General features: G+C 39.6%; 3 protein-coding genes across 3 annotated transcripts; all 3 read left to right on the forward strand.

The window, feature by feature from the left end:
- Window positions 1-843: 843 nt before the first annotated feature.
- il6r (interleukin 6 receptor) lies at window positions 844-8,315 on the forward strand. Its single transcript, XM_084556300.1, has 10 exons — window positions 844-1,215; window positions 2,450-3,091; window positions 4,006-4,129; window positions 4,382-4,563; window positions 4,653-4,822; window positions 4,923-5,067; window positions 6,220-6,257; window positions 6,352-6,403; window positions 7,170-7,269; window positions 7,401-8,315. The coding sequence occupies exons 1-10, from the start codon at window positions 1,137-1,139 to the stop codon at window positions 7,678-7,680; spliced, it is 1,812 nt and encodes a 603-aa protein (XP_084412426.1). The 5' UTR covers window positions 844-1,136; the 3' UTR covers window positions 7,681-8,315.
- A 158-nt stretch (window positions 8,316-8,473) lies between these two features.
- riiad1 (regulatory subunit of type II PKA R-subunit domain containing 1) lies at window positions 8,474-10,285 on the forward strand. Its single transcript, XM_084556323.1, has 4 exons — window positions 8,474-8,880; window positions 8,985-9,061; window positions 9,684-9,730; window positions 10,026-10,285. Exons 1-4 carry the CDS (start codon window positions 8,797-8,799, stop codon window positions 10,094-10,096), a joined length of 279 nt encoding a protein of 92 aa, XP_084412449.1. The 5' UTR covers window positions 8,474-8,796; the 3' UTR covers window positions 10,097-10,285.
- Window positions 10,286-11,709: 1,424 nt separating this feature from the next.
- On the forward strand, window positions 11,710-23,087 carry otoa (otoancorin). Its single transcript, XM_084557612.1, has 28 exons — window positions 11,710-12,357; window positions 12,526-12,587; window positions 13,258-13,279; window positions 13,527-13,575; window positions 13,839-13,977; window positions 14,223-14,285; window positions 14,376-14,569; window positions 14,653-14,786; window positions 14,925-15,043; window positions 15,126-15,265; window positions 15,618-15,726; window positions 15,818-16,030; window positions 16,110-16,280; window positions 16,482-16,622; window positions 16,770-16,819; window positions 17,122-17,242; window positions 17,343-17,461; window positions 17,552-17,693; window positions 18,030-18,223; window positions 18,303-18,393; window positions 18,520-18,643; window positions 18,750-18,940; window positions 19,626-19,775; window positions 19,853-19,995; window positions 20,286-20,422; window positions 20,539-20,636; window positions 21,194-21,362; window positions 21,813-23,087. Exons 1-28 carry the CDS (start codon window positions 12,300-12,302, stop codon window positions 21,893-21,895), a joined length of 3,426 nt encoding a protein of 1,141 aa, XP_084413738.1. The 5' UTR covers window positions 11,710-12,299; the 3' UTR covers window positions 21,896-23,087.
- The last annotated feature ends 65 nt before the right edge of the window (window positions 23,088-23,152 follow it).

Below are 23,152 nucleotides of genomic sequence, written 5' to 3' on the forward strand. Positions count from 1 at the left end.
TGAGAGAAACAGTCATTCATCTCCTGCAACCGCTTGTCCTATGAAGGGCCGCGGGGGGGACTGGAGCCTATGCCAACTGTCATCAGGCGAGAGGCGGGGTACACCGTGGACAGGTCGGCAGTCTATCGCAGGGCTAACACAGAGAGACTATTCACACTCACATGCATGCACACCTAAACCTGCACAACTTCACTGCGAGCATGTCTTTGAAATTCTTTGGATTCAAACCCGGAACCTTCTTTCTGTGAAGCATCAGTGCTCCACAGAAAGAACATTTCTCTCATGGGTGGCACCATGACACTGTGCCGCCCATGAGAGAAACATACTTTATGCAAATGTAATTTCATATAGCACCCAGAGCTCATGGTAGAAATGAGTGTGCAGCAAAAATTGGTGGATCGTGAAATGAGCTCAAGTGAAAAAGAACAGACAACTGGTGAATTTGTAAGTTTTAGGTTCAGCCACATAAAAGGTTCTGTGGCACATTTGTGGCCAAATGATCCTTTAGTCCTCTGGTTTATCAGTTTATCAAGGTGCACCATCACTTTCTATAGACATGGTCAAATAATACAAGACATTTAGAGTTGCACCTACAGTACGATTTTTTATTATTATTTAAAATATAACAAAAAGTGAAAGTAAAACAAAAATGCCATCTTACTGAGACTATAATTTTTAAAGCTATGGCCTGCGTTCCCACACAGTTCAGATAATGTGAACTAACAAGACAGGATATTGCATTTTTTGAGTATGACACTTTTTCTTTTCTTTTTTTTTTCAATAAATTCATTTTAGAATAAGGTCAGTATATTCATATTCAGTTTTTATTTTGACACTGAGGAGGATATCCTCTGTGTAACGGCGCTGAACAAGGGGAAGAGCGCTGGGATTTCACAATAACGGGTCTTACAGAGTGCTGCAGAGGAACCGGAGGAACCAGAGGAACAAGAGGAACCAGGAGGCTTTAACTATCCTGTCACTGGTGGGGGACTATCGGTTGTTTGACCGGTTTTTGGCGGAGCAACGAGTTCGATGGGAGTAAACACGTCTCCAGACGTTGCGTGTCGGTGAGGGGTCGCTGAAGGGAAAGTTCACTGGCACAAAACAAACAAACAAACAAACAAACAATAAAAAGCATGGGGATTTTTTTCCTCTTATGTGTTTTTAGCGTCTCGCCGGTTCACAGCATTTTTGCCGGATCCTGTCTCAGAAAAGGTAGGCTCTCGGAATCAATTTGTATAAATATATAAATATATATATATGTATGTATGTCCTTTAAAATGACTGAAACGACTGAAAGTTATGTTCGAAACTGAACATTAGTTTAGTTTAGTTTAGTTTAGTCCTGCGGGTCTATAGTCATCAACAGGAATGGCCAGGAATTTGTTTTTATTCTTTGATTGGACACGAAATTACAGCAGACACCTAAAAATAATCTCTGCACCATGTTTTATTTGCATTTCAAGCAGTGCCTTTTTCCATTATCATTAATCTCACAGATCATTTTTATGTAATGTAGCTATTAATACTTCGTTTAAAATAACAGTGATTTAATTGTGTGTATTGAATATTTTTAAACTTTAAATAGATAAAAAAAAATTATAAATGCACATGCTTTCTTTTGCCTCCTTCCTGGCTTTAAGTTTGAGTTGTTTTGTTGTTGTTTTGGATGTTGTTGTTGATGGTGGTGGTTGTTGTGTTTCCTGTGTTTATTTTATTATTTATTTATTTATTTATTTCATTAGTTTCAGCTTAAAGTACATCTGTTTTTATAATTTTTGCTGTCCTGGAAAGTTAAAAGTTGATTTCTGAAATTTTTATTTTGATGTCAAAAATCCTAAAATTTTATTATTTAAATTATTTAAGAGCAATGCCAGCCAATTTGGCTGTGTATGAAACCTAGGTGGTAAATGTGCAGTTGTGTCCTTTCTGCAGAGTCCATTTACCATTTCAGATTTCTAGGGAAAAGACAAGGAACTGGTCTAGAGGGAGGCAAAAAGTGATACGTGCATTCAAGGGCAATGGACTTCAGACATCAAGCCAGTCAAGTCCAGACACACAGTAATGTAAACAACAACAAAAAAAAAAAACAGTCTCAACATGTCTCAACTTACAGTTTAACTGGCTGTGTAAGTTTTCCACTGAATCAGAGGACGAAGAATGACGGATATTGTGAATAAGTGAGAGACGATACAAAGAAGAAACCATGAAGACAAGAGACACGTTAAAAGAGGAACTTTAAAAGGAGTTGGTTATTTTGGTTATGCAACATTGCATCCTATCTGCGCTATGCCTAGTCCCCTGCAACCAACACGCAAAAGAACCTGTCACTTAGCGCAAAAATGTACAAGAAACAAGTCGTGAATTGACATTTATACAAATAAACACAGCTTCTCTTCTCTTCTGACTCAATTCTATAAATGAACTGTGTGTTTGTGTGTTTGCGCAGAGCCTCCTCCTGATGCATTGGTTTTAAACCCCGGCAATTCGTTGGTTCTGACCTGCAGTGGTCACATGAGGGTGAACGGAGTAAAGGTCAGCTTGAACAGAGACGACTCAAACACCAACAAAAGGAGAAGTTCTCCAGCCGTGACCCCAACTGCTCAAAACATTATAAGCAACAGTGAAAGCACAACTAAAAGCGCCAGCATGTCTATGAAGAATAATGCCAGCGAGGGATATGACTCTAACTCTACTGAGGCCGGGCTCACGGCCGTTCCCGCAGAAAACAGAAGCCTGGGATTTACAGACACTGGATACACAGCTTCTCCTCACTTGGTCCAACCAACCAGCTCAAGCAGACGACTTAAGAGGGAATCTGACTGGGAGTATGACGACATGGACCTTGAGGGTGATTATGAGGATGAGCAGGGGGAAGACGGTAGCAGGGTAACTAGAGGCATAAAGTCGAGGCCTCAGTGGATGTGGAACAAGAAGACGGTGGGGAATGGGGACAGAGACTGGGGGAAGATCACATTTGGGAGGAACGGTGCTGCACTGTCTCTGGCCTCAGTAAGACTGACAGACTCTGGGAAATACACTTGTCATCACAGAGGCAAAGAAAGGTTTGCCATAAAAGTAATTGTTGCAGGTGAGTTACAGTGGCTGTGAATTTCAGGTCATGGTTTATCTAAAACAAAGCTAAACCAAAGGCAACTGGACAAATTGAAATTATAGTTTTGGGGCCTTTTATACTTTAATTTGATAGTTATTAGTGGAGAGAGACAGGAAGTAATGTGACGAGAGAGGGCATGGCATGCAGCAAAGCACTAGAATGCAGTCTGAACTCAAACCTGTGCCACTCCAGTGAGGGCTTATACTACTATAGCTTCAGTTTAAGGGGCACCTGTTCAACTGGACTGGAAGAAACCTCTTGGATGAGTGGTCAAGAATCTCAAACAAGTGCAGTTGCATTTGTTTTAGCTTTATCATAGCTTTACATAAAAGTGATGTCGAAGTTTATTTTCATGCAAAGGATAGTGATAGGACACATTCTACGCAGCTTTTAAACCAAATGTGTAAAACAGAGAGTCAGGGAGATGTCAGAGCATTCGCATAAACTAAGATGAGCCTCATGAGTGAGACAGAGCCTTTTGAAACTACGGTGTCTTGCTCAGCGCTGAAATTATTTTTTGATTATCCAACATGCACTCTGTACAGTAGTGATTTGGACTCAGAGCAGGACTGATCAAGTCATTTGACAAACTGGCTGCAACTTCAGAAATGATTATATGTTTTTTTCACTGACTTGATTTGAAATTAAATGTCTTTTGTGTCTCAAATGTGAACAACATATGTTCATTTGAAAATGTCTGACAGTTTAAATAGTAAGAACAAAACTCACCATTACAGTCATCAGACTAGTCCAATTAGTAGTGCTGAATGTGAAAGTGAAAATGTGAATGAGACAGACAGTGTAGGTATGACAAGAAAATAATAGAATATCATACAGTATAAATGAACACTATATGTACACTAGTAGTGCATGTCTTCTTTGTCTCTTAGATCCTGTCCAGAAGCCCAGTCTCTTCTGTTATAAAAGATCACCCAGCAGTAAGATTCGCTGTGAATCATTGCCTCAGAAGCCCTTCATTAGGCAGCCTAGTTGTTACCTCGCTTTGAACAAAAGGTAAGGACCCTTCTATAAATAATTCATGTGAAGATAGTTAGTAGTAAGTTTGTTTGAAATGATCTGTTTGAACCCTTTGTATTGGAGCATGCTGTCACTTGTTTGTACTGATCCTGTCAATTTATTGGTTGATTTACATGTACTTATGTGTCTTTAAATAGAATCTAGAGGAAGTATTACTTATCTGTTTGTAGTATCTGTTTGTGGGAGTGATTATTTTTCCTCCTGTCTTTCCGTCCTTTCTTTTCTCAGAGTGACCACTGCCACATTCCACCATGTGCCATGCTCATACTCGCATCAGCGCTCCCGTTGTTGGTGTGCTCTGGATTACAATGATGATGACTCCAGAGCCCTTCATACGGTCTACCTTTGTCTTACAAGCATCGGGGGCAATGCCACCAGTGCAGTGGTGCAATTTACCCCTCTAAGCATTTGTAAGTGGGTGGGTCAAGGTGGACATGTTCGCGTCAGTGTGAGTTTTGGCCTGTTGTAGCGTTCACTATGTTTGTCCCTTCTCCCTCAGTGAAGCCAGACCCTCCGTCAAACATGACAGTCAAACAAGAAGACGGGCAACCAACGAGGATGGAGGTCAAATGGAATTTACCATTGTCCTGGAAGAAAGAAGACAGTCACTTTGAACTAATCTATCAGATCAAATACAGACCTTCCAAGTCCTCATTTGATAATGATCAGGTGCGGTGGATCAGTTGGATGCATGGCAGTTTTTACTCAATGTAACGCTCTGCTGTTTCAGTACATTGATATTATTGTCTTTCTGTGTGTGTCCTTATAGATAGGATTAATTAAATATGATCGCTCCTACACTATCATTGATGCAATACCTGGTGTGGAGTACATGATAAGGATCAGAACCAAGGAAGAATATGATGGCCACTGGAGTGAATGGAGTGCACCAGTCTATGGCAGGAGTTGGACAGGTAAATATAGATCTACACACATACACAAGTCAAGTTTCAGATCAGGTCAAAGCACATAAACAGCTGAGAGTATTGTTAGTATATGTTTCAAATATGCATTTCTGCTTGGTCAAGGGGACCTGTCAGTAATTAAGTTGACCTGTGAATCCAAAGTTTATCAACTCAGTAAGGCGAAAATAGACGTGTTTCCTTCCTGTATATTTGGAGATTCCCTTGAAGCTGTGCACGTACAGTACACATCTTCTCATCTACTTATGTCTTCCAGTTTCTCTTCCTCGTTGATAAAAACATGCACTTATTGTGCACAGCGAGAAAAAGTTTACGAAACCATCCTTATCCTCCTGATGTTCTTTTGGCAAACTGTAAATTATATATTCATTTTATATTCAAAATTAAATTAACGCCTTCCCTCTCAGTTTTTGACAAAAGTTCACCAGGCAGATTTTCTTTTTTATCTTTAAAGGCAAGCTAGTTATCTTAACTGCATTCTGAACCAACTAAGCACATTTACCCGAAGTTGTGTGGTGGTTTAGAGGTTTAAGATGTTGACCATGTACCGTAATCACTACTTCCTCTCTCTTGAGTTGAAACACTTTGTTTCACATGGTCACTTCTGGTCACTTCTCTACTGTCTATTCTATTTTTAAAATAAAGCCACAGACATCCACAAGAACGTATGGAGCAGGTTGAAACAAATCTGTAGTTCTGATTCTGATTCTTTAGTTTACTTTTGGATCAGGGACTGTGACAAAGGAGATTCCAGGGTATATTGTTATACATATATTGTTATTTTCAACAGAATATTTAATTCTTTGAAGTACCACTTCTTTTAAAAATGCATTAAAAGATCCTAGTCTACAAACTTTTTGCTGTGCATGACACTTTATCACAAAGCAAGTCACCTGCAACTTTTTTACTGTTTGCACAAGTGTATTTGTGCAACTATATTTAACTTTTAGTGGCATGAAAAGGCTAAAAATGATCATTTTAGGTTTATGCTGCTATCATTTAAAGAGATCTCTTTAAATGATATCTCCCCTCATGACAATGAACCTTCAACAATATGCATCTAATGGTTGAACCCTAGGCTAGGAAGACTTCCTAGGATTTTAATAATATGTTGTCTGCTTATGTTTCTCTCCTTTGTTCAAGTTCCAGTCACAATGATTGAAAATATGCCAACTACAGAGGTAAGAGTGTGAACTGTCAATCAGTGATTAAATAATCTGTCACTTTAAATGCTTCTGCAGTAACTCACACTGTCTCTCTTTCTTTAATTAACAGTTTGAATTTCCTGAAATAGAAGGCTCTGGTTCTGGTACACCTAGCTACAGCGGTAAGATGGTTAGCAGACAGTAAAATAGTATGGTTTATTGAGTGTCTTTGTGTGTGTGGATGCGTGAAAAAACTGAAAGAAGAGAAAGAACCCTTAAATGTTGTTAGTGCTGAAAATCCCCTTTGCCCCCCACTGGGTTTTAACAGGAAACCATGTCATCATATTAACTGAGGCTCAACAACGTAACAAGCCACAGGAGACATGGTTCCTGCGTCTATCACACACACACACACACACTCACACATACACACACACCAGACACACAAACATGCATATAGTCAGTTACATGTTGGTTCAATACACACCTTGCAATGCCAACCTAGACACATCGTCAGTGATGCAACCTGGAGTCATCGAGTGTTTCAGGTCTTTTTAACATCATACATGTGTCTAGGTAGCTTGTGTGGTCCACGGATCGCCCCTCTTGATCCACAGCCATCTTGACGCTTTCTCAGCGGCGTCAGTGATGTTCTTGATGGCTTTCTTGCTGTGCAGTCCTCTTGTGCCCAGCAGCTTGAGAGACCTGCAGAGTGACTGGCCAGCGAACTCTGTGCATCCAACCTCAATAGGGCTGTATCGGGTTTTCCACCCATTGCTTCCATGTCATCATATTAACTGAGGTTCAACAACGTAACAAGCGACTGCGTCTATCACACACACACAAACACAAACGTGCATATAATTAGTTACATGTAAATATATACGTGCATGAATGTTATCATGGTCCATTAGGTTTTTTCACAGTCTTCCTCTCTTTTTACCACAGGTACTGAGGCAGACGATGCAAGTGAAGTGTCACATAATGTGCAGTGGGTCTCTGGCTTACTTGCCCTCTTGTCAGTCATCTTGGCTGTCTACCTTTTCAGGTGCTGAGCGATGCACTTTGCATCTCTTTCTAAAGTCTGAATTATATATATAAAAAATACAATAACATTTCCTGCACTACACTTTTACTCGTATTATATGAGTTAAATAATCTCACTTTTTGTCATTTCAGACACAAGGACAAATTAATTTCTAAGCTTCACAGTCATCACGTCATCAGCAAGTGTGGTGACTTGCATCAACCTCCACCCTCCGCCCAAACACTGCCAACTGCCCAGACAGCCCCAGAAACGCAGGGTCTGGTGACCTTTGCACCTCCACTTTACCAAGAACACTCGTCAAATGATGAGGAAGAAGAGGAAGGAAATGAGGAAAAACAGACAGTAAATGAGAGGACAAAGTCTATGCACTTCAACAATACAAGCTATTTCTTGGTCCAGAGAGAGGAATGAGTGAGAGCCAGAAAAAAATGTACCACTTTGTGTCTTTGGATTGTTTTCAGCTCCAGAGTGTTAAAGATGACAACACAGAAGAAAAAGGACTTCTCTAGCGAGCTTCTGTACAATCTGTGCCACCATCTCTCCATCTTTATTGCATTCCATGTCTAAAATACCTTAAAGACATTTTTGTTGTTGTTTTCTATTAGTATTTTAACTTCATTATCCTATCCATGTGCAAATGAAATGTATCATACACAATATAAAATGCAGGCCTAATTATAGACTGGCCTCTCGCACAGCACCTTATGTTCTGTTTGTATAGTTTGCTAAAATGTATGAAATATATCACTCACATTTTTATCCTTTAGCTTCCATATATTGTATTATTTTCAAGGTTTGAACAAGACGTGGCAAAAGAAAGTATGTCAGTTGGTTAATGTATTTGTAAACTGGGTTATTTTGTTTTGTCTATGGATGTGTGTGGGAATATTTATCACAATATACATAACACAATATTCTCATGTGCCATGCGCCTTAAGGCTGGTCTTGCATTATAATTTCCTTAATTGTGAAAGTTTCTCTTAAAGAGGATAATTGGTTTTGAGAACTAATTAAATTTCAGTTTCGTGAATTAGAATTTTTGTTTTAAGTTATCAGTAAATCTAAAAAAAAACCATTGCACTGAATGCTCTAAAATCTTTTTTGTTTGTTTTCAATACTTTTGCGTTATGTTAGATAGAAACTTCATACAAAGACAATGATCAAACTACTGCAGCCATTAAGATGGGTTTGATATGAGAAAAAAGTCAAAAGGTTTGAACTTTTTAAAAATGTGTAGTTCTTTAAACAAGTCTTTTAACGGTGACATTATTTTATTGTGGATTTATGAAATTATTTCGTTTTTAACATGTGGATTAATTATGCTCATGAGCAGATAAATCGTGTTGTTGTTTTTCCTGGTCTATGCCGCCACCTCCCGGACACTTCCGTGAATTGCCATGGGTCGTTTCCATAGCAACAGCTGTTGCTGGACCACAGACATACTGTATTTGAGTCAGTAACAGGTGACTCTTTCTGTGCATTTGTTTACCGGTTGTAGATTTCACTAACTGCAGAGAGTTTAGACAAATGATGGCTGGTAAAGGCGGTTTGTCGAAACTAGACGTCGGTGTATTAAGCGCTGAGCAGCAAGAGAAATTGCGACAGTTTCAGGTAACACGACAGCCTAACTGTGGCTAACTGTGCTAGCTAGCCACTAACTACGACTGCTTAATGTCAACACTGAGTCCTGACATATATTTTGGTTCGACTCTCAGATCAAGACGAGAATCGACAACGAGAAGTATCTGTTATCCCACCCAGAAGTTGAGTTTCTGATAGGCGGCTTTCTAAGGTTTGCTCACTTTACTTGTTTTTAAAGAAAGTCAATGAGCAGCTTTTAACTGTGCCTTCATTTCCGGTGTCCGCTGGTGAGGTTGAGTAAGTAACCTCTCGATGAGACCGACATATAAAGGGGGTCTTACTGTTACTGTATTAAACCAAATAGGAATATGAAGAAAGAAAAAAACAGGGTGACAGTAATAATCTGCTTTAAAAACAAATAAAGGTTTGACTGGCGGATATCTTCATGCTACTGCATGTAGTTTAAAGATCATTTAGTTCATATTTATTTCTGAGAATGATCAAACATTTTGAATCTGTCTGTTTTTGACAGACAAATAATTGAATGTTTTGTAGAGGAAGCACTCCATCTGTTAAAACATACAATATTATGCACAAGAATATATGGAGTTACACTTTCTTATAATGCAATAATATGTATTCATTCAAGCTAATTTAGTCCAATAAATGATTATTATTTTCAAGCTTTCATGCATCTTCTTGTCAATAAATGCCTCATTAGAATTATATTTCCGCATCTCATAAACAGCTTGTATAGAAATCAGGACTTATAATAATATAATGTCTGAAAACAGATATAGTTACTAGTCTCATTTTCTGCCTTTCTCTCACAGAGAAGTGATTCTCAAAAGGCCTGAGGACATCCATGAGTTTGCTGCAGGTGAGTCGTTCATTTTAATGGTCACTTTAATATTAATTAATTATTGAAACTATGGCAATCGGCTGTGTTAGGAATATGCTGAGACATCTTTAAGTTAATGTAAATATTTTATGACATGTTCTACTGTCAACAAAAAAATAAAGAAATTAAGATTTATAAGGAACAAACAAGGTTGTGGGTGACTGCCATGGACAGGGATGTAACATCAAAAAATGGGATGTTACGTCGTCGAAGAAATACAGTAATCACACAAGCGTAATCTCACCCATTCACAAGCGTCAATGGTATTTTTCAGATCACTTCTCCAACCCGAACCTTTGCGTGACCTCTGGTCCCAAAGCAGAAACAAACATCGTCATGGAGTGAAATGCTTCCAAGAACTTCGCCTTCATGTTGTTCTCTACAAAGCAACACATGTATGGTAAAAGCATCAATAAATCTGTGTCAGTTCTGTTCAGCTGCTTCATTTGTAAGGTTGCTATTGAGCTTAGACACAAAGCCAGCTATCAGGGAAGATGGTAACAGCCTTTCTTAATAAGTGTGATCATATTTAATGAGGAGAGGATGTCCTGTGGGTATTGTACAGTGCTGTTTGTAACATCACACGCATGAATGTGAAGAGATGTATTTATATTTATAAGACTTAATGGTGTCCCATGTATTGTTGCCTAGTCGACACTCTGCATTGATATAATTTGGGCGGTGTCCTCCCAACTACATATACTTGAAACACAGCTACTGAAGGACAGAGATAATATCAACTTCACTCATATATTTTACAATGATTTCTTTTATCCTTGTTTTAATAATGTTTCAGTGTCCTCTTAGACATGTCCTTCTTTGATAATGAAATGGAAAGGAAACATTCACTCTCTTTTAGAGAGAGTTATTGTCAGGTTTTTCTCTAGGGTTAGGTTAGAGTTAAACCTCTTTCTGTTTAGCCATAACAAGAGTGGCATCTTAAATCATTGCAGTCGTCGGATCCTTCAGATATTTATATTTGCAGCTTCCTCCATGGACAATGTAAATTGAGCTTTTTGTTTGTGGCTCTCTTTCTTTGTTTGCTTTGGCTATGTAACTCTATTTGGATAATATTTGTAAGAGGTTTGTATTTTGTTTGTATTCTGTGTGTATTTCAACAGCACAACCATTTTTTCAGCTCTCATATGAAACAGTTCTGATAAATGTACCTACACTCAATTGCTATTAGAATTATCATTTTTACGCCATTAATCCCAAATGTGTTCAACAGCTGCTGAACAGTAATGGATGCATTTAATCCATTCATTCTTCCACACAGCAGTGTGTACACTTGGGGCAGTGAGTTGCCACCTGTGTGGCGCCCGGGGAGCACTTTGGTGGTTAAGAGCTTGCTCAAGGCGCCTCAACCATGGACACTGGGGATGTGAACCTATGACCCTACGGTCCCAAGCTGTGACCTACTCTCAGCTAGTCTCTCGTCATTCCGTATCATTTAGCTTAATAAGAGCTGCACTTTTATATACACCGTGGTGAGTTGATTTTGTTGTTCAAATGTTCATTTATCAAATAAAATGGTCGTCTTAAATAATTTATAACTTCTGTCTGTCTCGCTGCCTCTCTCTCTTCGCTCTCCCTCTCTCACTCCACCACACAATGCACACACACACACGCACGCACACAGATTTTATGCCATGCACCTGATTTGACTCAGTCACAGACAGGTAACCACCCGCCCAGCTCACATCAGATGCGTGATAGAGGCAGAGGAAGAACACACACAGATTCTCGCTCTGTCAGGTTTTTAATTGCATGTTTTTGTAGCATCTACCAGGGACAAGACACAAATTCTGTAAGTAATAACTTTTCTATATAAATCAATGCATTTTTCTGCTTTTCAATTTTGGCGAAGTGTCGAAACTTTTCTGTACTTAGATTGAAATATGGGCAGTTATAACACCTATTTGTATGTTTTGTGCTTTGAAATAACAATTCTTCATGAGTGACTGTCTATGACATTATGTTGAAATCTTACTTAACATGAATATGCATATCGTTCATTGGTCCTATTTAAATGAGAAGTCAAACCAATTGGAAACAAACAAATTGAATGACGGCAAAATACCAACATGCAAATATCCATGAGTTGGAACACAAATTATGAGAAGCAACAAGCAAAGATGTAAAAGTGAGGGTGGGGGAGAATGCAAAGCTGACAAAATGTTCCACAGAACATCATGTACATTACCAAACCTGTTTTTCACTGCACATTATCCTCCAAAGTCCATGGAGTCTCCCAAAGGAGCAGATGGTTACTAGGGAAGTATGATCGTAATACTCAGAGGAGGATTTATGTCAGAAAACTGGAGGTGGCTCACATGGAGACAGGTTCCACAACAACTGGAGAACTATAACCAACCCCTCTACACAATATATGTATGCCTTAGTAGACAAATCCAGAAAGGATCTAACTAAAGGCAATGTGCTCTCTCTCACTTTAAATATGTTGAACTCATATGTCGTATGTGTTGATACTAACATCCATTTTGTGCAATGTCATCATGTTCAGTAAACAGACGGGCTTTTCACCATGGCTCCAAAAGGAGGAACGGGTTTCGTTCTACTCCTAATGGCTTGTACAGCCTTGGGTAAGCAGCAAAATCACTACATGCATTGTTTTCCCTTTTGACTGGCAAAATGGGTGCATTCATGTGAGTCTGTGTCCACTGTCTTGTGAGCATGTGCACTCTTTATACATGTATACAGAACGTGCGTGCATGTTCATAATTCTCTTTTTAACCAATGTGTCTGCTCAGCTATGCCTGCAGCTATGAAGCCTGAAAATAAAGCTGACTACAAGGACATTGCCAAAACACTGGTAAGTTATTTGAACACTGATGTTTTTTTTTTGTTTTTGTTTTTTTTTCATTTATACCTATTTTCAACAGTTGTTTGGGGTTGAAGATAGGTGACTTTTTCAGTTACAATATTTTGTTAAAATGACACTTAGATGGAGAAAAGATGTACTTTTTTGCAGGATGGAGAGTATATGGGTGTAATCACTTACAACAATCCAATTGTATTTATTAGTGGTAACTCTTCTGCAAATCTGGTCTGTTTTTTTGATTTTGTAAAAAGGATTTTTTTGTAACAAGGATTTTTGCAATAAAACTCCATATGTTTAAATAGTTTTTTAATTAGATTAAATACAAGAAAAATGTTAAAAAAATAAAAAAAATCCTGTTTATTTTCATTCTTTCTCTCAGAATAATTGCTCTGTCTTCTTTCTTCTTTTCTTCTTGTTGCATATCAACACCCCAGTCGCACAATTTGTGCCATATGTTTTTATTTTAGAGAATATTCCAGCTTTGTGTCCCTCGCTGCCTCCACCATCCTTCTCCAGTCTGTGATTTTCACATTTGGGCCACTTATCCTTATCATGTTATACACCTTATTAAGTGTAATAACGTTTCCGTACAGAAACATTTGAAACATTTTAAAAATTTCAATGTATTTTGCATCTGACAATGATGTGTCTTTTTTATCAGATGAAGAAGTGCCAGGATCAGGGTGAGAGAACTCGCATGTTTTTATAGAATGCATGAAAGAGCGAAAGAATGTGTTTTCACTCAAATTTTGAACCCTTTTATTGCTAAATTAGACATAATTTATACACTGTACAAACCTTATCCCACGACTCAGTGTGTGAATGTGTGAGCATGTGAGCATTTATTCTATATTTAAATACAGTCACAGCTAATACTTAGATTAGTCCTGTTACTGCGCCGCATATAAATAAGGAGGCTTGCTGTTACAGGATACCCGGAGCCTCAGATGATGCACCTGACAACTATCTTCAATAACAGGTAATTTTTGAGCAAGTCTTGTGTTTTCCTGAAGAGACAAGCGATGAGTGCACTGAAATAAAATTTAAGTCCATGAGCTCTTCTTGTGTTTTTTCTCGAAGACTTTGTTCCTTTTAACCATTCATTTATTTTTGCACTGTGTGCATAAAGAAAGGTATAGCCAAAAAATGTACAATTGTGCTCAGTTACATTTGTCTTGATAATCAAACAATATCGTGAATAACGTGAATTAAATTTTATTTCTGCCCTAATTTCTTTCCTAGTGACTTGCCTGCTGAGGACAGAAACAGTGACCAACCCAACCCCCTACTATCAACTTTTCTTGGAGTCCTGAATTTTGTCACTGCGGACAAAACTAAAAACACACGTGGTCATCCCTCCATGGATGTTACAGATCAAATGGTGTGAATACAAAGATTCACATTAACCCACAAACATCTCCACATGCAGTTCACACACACACACAGAGAGAGGTTTGCTCACATAATGAAAAAAGAAACAACAATTAAATCATGTAATCCATTTTGTTTAAGTATCGCTGTGGGAAACATGTTAATCACTGATCATTTAGAGCAGTAAAAATGATCTAAATGGTTGATGGTAGTAGATAGTAGGTATCTATTCTTTAAATTTCTGTCTCCTATCAGACTAACAAGATGTGGAATTGCAGCTATCTTTCAACCATGATCAAGCGAATGATGAACTCTTCGGTCAGTACACCAATGGCAAAAGTGTAACAAAAAAAGAACATAATGCTGCTCTCTAGCTGTGTAATCATACCTGCAATCATATTCTCATAGGACCCGTCCACATGCTATATGCAAGCGTTTATGGCCCCCATGTCCTGGGCAGCTTTGACTGGAGAAGGTGAAAACAACATTGACGCAAATGAGTATGACACACTGCTGTGGGCTGCCAAACCTGTGCTGAAGGATATACCCTCATCAAGAGTGAGCCTTCCTGCAAAAGTAAAGGGTCAACATGTAAAAAAAATGTAAGTATGCTTCCATGTAGTTATTTTGTCCACAGCCTCCTTGCAGCTTGTTTTTACACTGTGAAACTGCTTGTTGGCTCCAGGATGAACATGCTGCAGGATGTGTATGATCTCATGTCTGAGGATGAAAAGACTCTGGTGGTAGACTGGGCAAAAGACCAGATCACGCAGAACTTCTTCAACTGTACAATGAGGCCCCCGTCTGACTCAAACTCCAGTAAGAACTTAAGCCAAACTAAAACATTTCTTTCGCATACAAAGTCACATTTGGCTATCTGTGCCTACTAAATACACTTACACGAGAAGTTGTTCAGAAAACTCTAAGATCACTGTAACACCGTCATTCATTACTTAGGGTCTATGGATCGCTGCAAACCTTCACTGAAATGGTTGGATGTTGAGGCACTGACCATGATGGGTCCTTACATTTCCCGCTTAACCTCAGATGATGTTGATTCTTCTCCCGAAGAGAAGGTGAGGGCGCCGTGCAACAAGCAGTAAAGAGTAAATGAAATGTTGAAAAGCAACTAACCCTGTTCATGTTTTCCTCTTTCAGCTGTGTGCATTTTTCCAATCAGCCCAGTGGTCCAAGTCCACCACGAGGACAACCCACATGAACCCCAGCCTGAGCAAGAAGTTTCTCCAAAAAATTCAAGAGTGCTACAGTGGAGAGAAATTTCCAGAGCATGTGGATAAGTGTGTATTCATGGATGAATGTGTATTCAGTAGTGGATTGTAACTGTGTAGATCAAAGCATCGAATCTAATGATACAAAATGAATTATGGTGTTAAATGCCATTTACAAACAGAACAAAAATAGGCAATTGAGTAAACTCGTGTGATCTCAGTGGTTTCTACTTACTGTGTACCTTAAACGTACTATCATTATTGGATTTTTCTATAGAGGGAAAAACTTAAGAGATAAGAAAGAATCCTGTGGTACAATAAGTTTGTATACACACGAATGTGCCATATGTGACATCAGAGTAAGTTGAATCACCTTCAAGGTTGAATTAATCACTTCACTGTTGGTGGATAACTTCTGCAGGCTCGGCCCACTGGCTTGTTATTACTACGACCCTCCAAACTTGACCCCTGACCTCAGCCAGAGACTCCTCTCTCAGCTTGAAGACTGTGACAACCCCTTAATCACAAAGGTATCTTTCAATTGCTCACACTTGCCCAGACTTTCCCATTATTCTCCCTCAGACAGATGTAATAATAACTTTTACAAATCTTTGTTTTAAGCTGAAGAAGCGCCTTGTCGACACTGTGATGTCAAACACCAGCAGTGCTCAAGCACTATGGGACCTGGGTAATAGTGTTACATTATTGACTTCCAAACAATTGTCTGAAATCCCGGGAACCACGCTCAAAGAGGTCCTCCAAAATCTGAGGCCTGATGTCCAATGGAAGCCGAGTCAGCTGCACGCTCTGGTTAAGAAACAGCTGTCCAATAAGGTGAGCTTATAAGGCTGACATATTATATCTGATAACTACCACCCTCTCTTGATACTACTCCCATTCTGCTTCCCCTCAGTGTAATGAGGTGCCAGGTGAGGAACTGATGGCCCTTCAGTCAGTAGCAGAAGGTTTGCCGAGTTGTGTATTCAAGCATGTAAAAGCACACGACTTCCTGAATGACACAGAGGCCCTGAAGAACATCTCCAAGCGAATGAGGAAGGGGCAGTTGAAGGCCATGCTGCAGGGGGTGAGTAAAGAGACGGAGGCAAGAAGTACAAGTACTTTTATGTACTTTTGGAGAAGAATAGGGACTGCAAAGCTGATCAAAAAATTCCAGGGAAAAACACTGATTTTATATCATATAAAAAAGTATTCAATGCTATCTGTGTCTACATCTAAAATAATACGAATACCTAAAATGTTCTAAGAATGAAATGTTTTCCCGTAGCTGCGTGGGGATGTGAATGCCTCACAGCTGGTGCAGAAGTTGTCTGGCCGCTTGCTTCGCAGCGTTTCTCTTGACAATCTGGACAAAGCAAACATCACCACACTGGACCAAGTAGAGAATAAAACCTGGAGTCTGCCACAGGTAACACCCCCGAGTACTTCCTCTCTTGCCAACAACTCCACTGTTTCTAGTCGTGGTCAACAAATCCTCAAACAGCTTCTTACATTTTAGATGTTTTTTTGCTTAAAAAGTGTTGCTATCTTTCCTTCGTTGGTGTGTTTTCCTTAGGCAGCATACCTGGCTAAGAAGCTGCAAAAACTAAAGCAACTTCAGTATAGGTGAGTATATAGTTTTGAACCATAACTAATTTCATTGCCATGAAATTGTACCATGATATATCGTTTAAAAAGTGGTCCATATTGCTCACGTTAAACAGCCTGAAAGAACAAACAACACCATCAATAAATGAAAGTTAAGATTATAATTATAACCTCAACACAACATGAAAAAACACAATGAGCTTTACCATATTCATGCTCAGTTCAGAATTACTACAGTACATAGATTGTATGGTGTTTGGATCGTCTGCATGGTCCTGTATGTACATTCATGCTTACATTTCAAATCTGTGTCAACACAGGAGGCTGCATTCAGTAGTTCAGGGCATAACCTGCAAGATGATTGACAGCGTTGCTGACAACGGTACTCTGGACATGGCTCTGGCCATTACAGAGACACATGAATGGCTCTCTAAAGTTCAGGTAGATATTTACTCTCCCATAAACACACACCGTTATCGGTAAATGCAACATGTACAATCAAGAGAATATGCCTGACTGATAACCCGATATGTGTTTCCAGGCAGGATGCGCGGCTCGAAAGCTTTTTGCGACTTTGGAGAAAGAAAGAGCCAACTATTTTAAAAACATCACTGAACAGGAGCTGGATATGATTCCCACAGTATTACTTCTTCACCTGCCGTAAGCAAACTGATACGTCACTTTGTCTTGTATTTATAAAAAAAGAAAATCTATAATGAAGTCTAACTGTTCTTTATCTCATTATTCCAGGCCTTGGAAGGTGAAGGATTTACCTCACTCTGTGTGTCCTGTCTTCCTTAACAAGATGGAAATGGCCAATCTGAGCTCCCTGCCTATTGGTTCCCCGTCCCGTCCAGCACTCACCCGGAGAGCTCTGATTTGTCTGGCCAATGTACGCACAAAGAAGCACACACACGAGTGACAAATTAAAGGAAAAGTAATGCGTTTAGCCACCACACTCTCTTTGGGGTAGATTGTGCAGGTTTCTGACACTGTTCGGGAGAAGGGTGTCAATTATTTGATGTTCTGTGGAGGCACTTCAGTTCACAAATAAATATATCACTGCTCTCTGAGTGGGAAACCGTGTCACCTCAAATCTAGTCTAGTATTTCTGTACTGCAGTTTCTTTTGATAGCATTACATGTGCAATGAGCCAGTGCATTTAGTCACATAATGAGTTGGTCTACACAGTCAAAGCAATCTTTAATGTTTAACTGTGTCTTTGCAGAGGACAGATTTATCTGGACTGACCACTGCGGGTATGTTCAGGCTTGGCCCACTCTTGTGTGAGCTGCAGCCGTCCCAGCTGCGTCTCCTGGCCCCTGATGTCCTCAACTCCAGCCTCCAGGCCATGGCATCCTGCCAGCACATTCCTCAGCCCCACAGAGCAGACCTAATTCAGCTGGTCAACCAGAACTTTGGGTAGGAAGTTCTCCCAGTGGCAGTAAAGAGTTATCACAAACACAAAAAGAAAGTCTGATGCATTTTCCATCATCTGCAGGAATTCATATGACTGGTCAGCAGAGACTGTGGAATCCCTGGGTCCCCTTCTTCTTCTGGATGATAATGCTATATCGGCTCTGCCTGACAAAGTGTGTATCTACCTTCTCCCTTGGATGAAGCCCAGAATTTTGCACTACATTGCTCAAAACTGAGTTGCCTCTCCATGTATTTTCTTTCTTTCTTTCAAACATCTTCCTTCTCTGCGTTTCTGTTAGCCTTGGATGAAGGATGTTCTTTATTTCCTGAAGTCACGTCTGCCTCATGCCTCAGACGCCCTCAAAAAGAAATTCTTTGATCTCGCCACCTCCACATCCACCGCAGCACGTAAAAAGAGAGAAGGTGAGGTGGTTTATTTCTGATGCTGTGTAAAAAGAATGTATATATATTATATTGTAGGTTTATATTTCTCCCTTGCTCTGTTTGTCTGTGATTCCACCTCTCTCAGCTAACACTGGCGCTGACAGAGAACCCACTGAGGCGTTGATCGAAGAATTGGGAATGGACAATGTCTACTGGACAGCAGCACAGCTGGGCACCATATCAAATGACACATTCCTGGCTACTGTAGAGATACTTGGTGCAATTCCTGGCTTCAGTGCAGACCAGCTGGCTGTGCTCAGTCAAAAAGCAATTGAGGTAAAGATCTGTTCATTTAAGGAGGAGAGGACATTACTGATGGAGAGATAGAAGTCAGTTTACCATTTCCTTCATCCTCCTTCATTTCTGATTCGTTTTAGTCCTTGGCTTTAATTAATTGTAAGGTTGACGGGAAGCGTACTGGAGTAAGGGCCTGTATGGGCTTATTATAATCTGGAGAGCGGCCAAACTTTATGATGTACTTTTTGAAAAGCTAAACCGAAGACAATTGGGCGAACAAGTCCAGTTCCTTTTGTTTAAGACGCTGCTTTAGACTTATCATGACTGCATACAGAATTTTAAATCTACCTTGCTCCAAGTCTTAATGAGAAATACTGGCCAACAGAGCAACTGAATACTTTTTACCACTCTCTAAAGTGACTAAATTAAATTTCAAATGAAAGAATGAAATAAAACACAAGTCTGGGGCAAAACAAAAATATCCTTTCCTGCTCTTCCCTCTACACCCCTCAGCAAAGCCATATCTCATTTTAACACATTTCATCCTACAGTAATTTGCAATGAATCCATAGGTAACGTAAGCAACTTCAAGTTCAAAACTTTTTAAGAATGGGAATCCCAAAGTTGTATGGTTACAGCTGCGTAAGAGTCCCACATTTTGTGTGTAAAATCTCACAGCCACCAACTGTTTACATATCAAGCACGTCTGTGTGTTTGTCTGCAGGCCTTCGGCCCAGTGTCACAGATGACTGAGGGTGTGGTTTTGCAGCTGGGATGTATAACTCAGGCTTTCTCCGACTCCGACCTGGAGAATCTCCCCTTCACTCTGGACTCTCTGGAGCAATTTGCCCACTGTGGCTGGAGGGACTCACAGGTGAAACAGAGAAAGAGCTTCACATGATTGTGCCTATTATACTGATTACACTCATGATATGACTCATGTCTCGATAGCTGCGGCCGGTGTGGAAGGGTGTTGCTGAATATAACAACCTGACAGCCCAGCAGCTGGGAGCTCCAGAGATGGTAGCATTAAACCGGTTCATCTGTGGCCTAAACTCCACTGAGATCAGTCAGCTCAGCATAGACGCCTTCAGGTAGGTGCACCATACACAACTTAAAGTATGTCCAGTTCACCTGCCATAGCAACCACTCGGAGAAGAGGTAGCCTCATAAAAGCAACTACCACTGCTAGGAATTTAGATCAGGGAAAGAAGAAGGAAACAAAGACCACATTGTTTTTCTAGTCTCAACAGATTTTCTGAAATGATGTCTTAGTCTCATAAATCTAAAATGACTCTTAGTCCTGAACAAAAAAGTGAATGTAATGAATGCCTTTCCTCTTATTTAGTATTTATTGTAATGTGTGGGACTCTATGTGTCACAGAGACGCTGTGGGCTCACTGGATGGTATCCACTGCTCCTACTGGGCCATTCAGCGGTTGAAACGTCTGGTTGTGTCTACGTATGGAGATCCCAGCACCTGGACTGAAGCACAAGTGTCAGACTTGGGTAACTTAATTGGTAAGACCATCATCCCTGCTGTCTGTTATCAGCAGGAAACCAAATTTCTCAAAAGGACTGTGATGTAGTATCTTGTTTCTTCACCCAGTTAATTATGAATTGTGTGTCTCCCTCAGCTGGTTTGGATGGCGCCGAGTTGGCTTCTTTGGATCCGTCCGTCTTTCCATTCATGAGCAAGTCTTCTATCCCACTCCTTCCTCCAAAAAACCTTGCTGTGAGTAACTTCCTCTAAACTTTGGTCTTCATCCACTTCCAGTTGCGAGCCAAACCTAAGCTCCTAGGCTATAGGTAATGAAACATAACTAAGAACATTTATTCCAGGGCTGTATAGTTTAAAAGTACTTAAAGAGGCTCTAGGTTTTTCACTCTGTTTTATAGCAGTATGTTACAAGTTGCACAAGGGGTCAAAACGTCAAACTACTGTTTTAGATCACCTTCACTGCTCCTGTAATGCATTTGTTTTGGCTATAACAGCAGCTGGTTTTAGCAACTAACTGCCAAAACCCGCAGTACATTACCCTCTCAGCAGCGAACAGCACAGTTAGCGAGTAGCTGTGAACATACAAGAACATTTAACAATTGAAGAGACAGATATTTCTCTCAGGAGTCAGACACTACCAACAGAGCGTGTCTGTGATGATACACATAGTACAACATGTACTGCATTTGTATGGAATACAAACTGTATAAGTACAATGCTGAATGCATGTTTTCACTTGCAATTGATATTTGTACATTCATTTATTTATTTATTACAACCTTTCCTTCCAGGCCCTCTCTGTTGCTCAGCTTGATGCCCTTGGGCCCGACAACGCCGTTATGGTGACCGGCGAACAGCGTGCTGCACTGACACAGGACCAGCGTGCTTCCCTTGAAAAGGCTGCAATTGGGTCTCGTAACCAAACGGCACCAACGGAGTTACCGCCCATTTTGGAGTCACGTAAGAGGACACTGACTGTTGAAACACCAGTTGAGCCAGAACATACACATCTTTTAATCTGACAATAAAATATGAATTTATCTGTTGGACACTAAAACATTGTAGATCACGAACTGCAAATCTCACTCAGTCCATTTAAAGTTACTAAAAATCCTAAATCTATGAGTGCCCTGCTCCTGCCAGAAGGGTTCCCAGCACACATGTGTTATGATCAAACAGTCACAGTACACATACATACAGTACTTGCTGCTTCGGGTTTCAACTTTATACCTAGAACTTCAGTCAAGATTAACAAATCAAAGATTTTAAAGAACCATTTTAACTAGATGAGAACTGGCATCAGCATGTTGAAACGTCTATTAAGTCACTGTCTTTTGGCAAATGTGAAAGTTCTTTCAAATAAGGTATTAAGGTATCTTTGCATTCTGTCTCCATTTCACTCACATCCAGGAGCTACATCACTGAGTGTGGATGGGATCTCCGCCTACATGAAGCCCCTTCTGTTTCTTTTCATGGGTTTCCTGCTGCTGTGAGAACAGAGTCGTCTCATCCTGCGGGAGCTTTAGTTAAGCGCACGAACGCAGCCTCCTCTTCTGAGAAGTTATCATTATAACACGCTTAACGACAGCATGCGGCTCTTCCTAATGTAGCTTACTTGTGCTGAAGAGCATGTTACGCATAGGTTCATTGTCACAGATAATTCATGTGTGATTGTAGGAGTGTGGCTATAGTACTCAACATAAGCAAATGACTGTAAGATGTGTAAGATCCGTTTATTGTTCAGTTTTAAATCATCAGTTATATATTTATAAGAAAGTATATTTTAACAGACTGAAGAGAAATAATGTTTGACACCGATACACCCTGTATGGGTCTATTATTAGATTTAATATGTACAACAAGACAAATGCAAGGTGACAAATTACTGAATTCAATAAAGACTACTAATACACTAACATGTTGAAAAACTCTACTTGAAGAAGAAAGGTAAGTTTAAGCCGATGTGCTAGTTTTTATTCAACTTTTTTTTTTAAATAAACATTTGGTTAGACAAACTTTTTTGTCAATGCAAAAAAAAAAAAAAAAAAAAACAGTATACAGAACAGTGTGTGTTAAGGCATTGGATTATCTCCTGAGGAAAGAAAAAAACAAGTCAACAAGGAGAACGGTACATTACAGGGATAGGTGGTTTTACAATGTTACCTTTGTCTGTGGATATTATTGGTGTATGGTCAGAAATATTCCAGAGAACTAGCACCTTACCACAGAAAGAGGCATGACCAAACACTCAACACAACACAACAAAACAAACTCGTCACTGCTTAGTCTTCTTCGTATCGCGCAACAATTCTGTTGAACATTGCAGACGTTTCTTCATCGAGTTTCATGTAACACAACCTGATCTGTGCCGACAGTCACCGTGAGGAAACATCTCATTAGATATCTTTAGCCGGATACGTAGAACAGTGATTGAAATTTTTTTAGCAAAGAGGAAAACGTTCAAGATACTCTCATGTTCTTAGAAAAGCGTAAGAAATACATACATACTGGTCTTCTGTTTACAGCATTCTCATAAGGCAACATACACCCACATGCCAGTTCATTAGGTACACTAGGGAAAATGAATGCAGTCCAATATAACAGTCTCGCAATAAATCTTGTCTTCATGATGTCTAAAAAAAAAAAAAAAACAGTGAGCTGTTTGTAGTACTAATCAATCGTGTTGTAGCAACATGTTCCTATTATTTTGACAAACCAGCTTTAGTCAGTGGGTTAGGCTAAATAACAGA

This window comes from Chelon labrosus (assembly GCF_963514085.1).
Source record: "Chelon labrosus genome assembly, chromosome: 12".
In the NCBI taxonomy this organism is placed as follows: domain Eukaryota; kingdom Metazoa; phylum Chordata; class Actinopteri; order Mugiliformes; family Mugilidae; genus Chelon; species Chelon labrosus.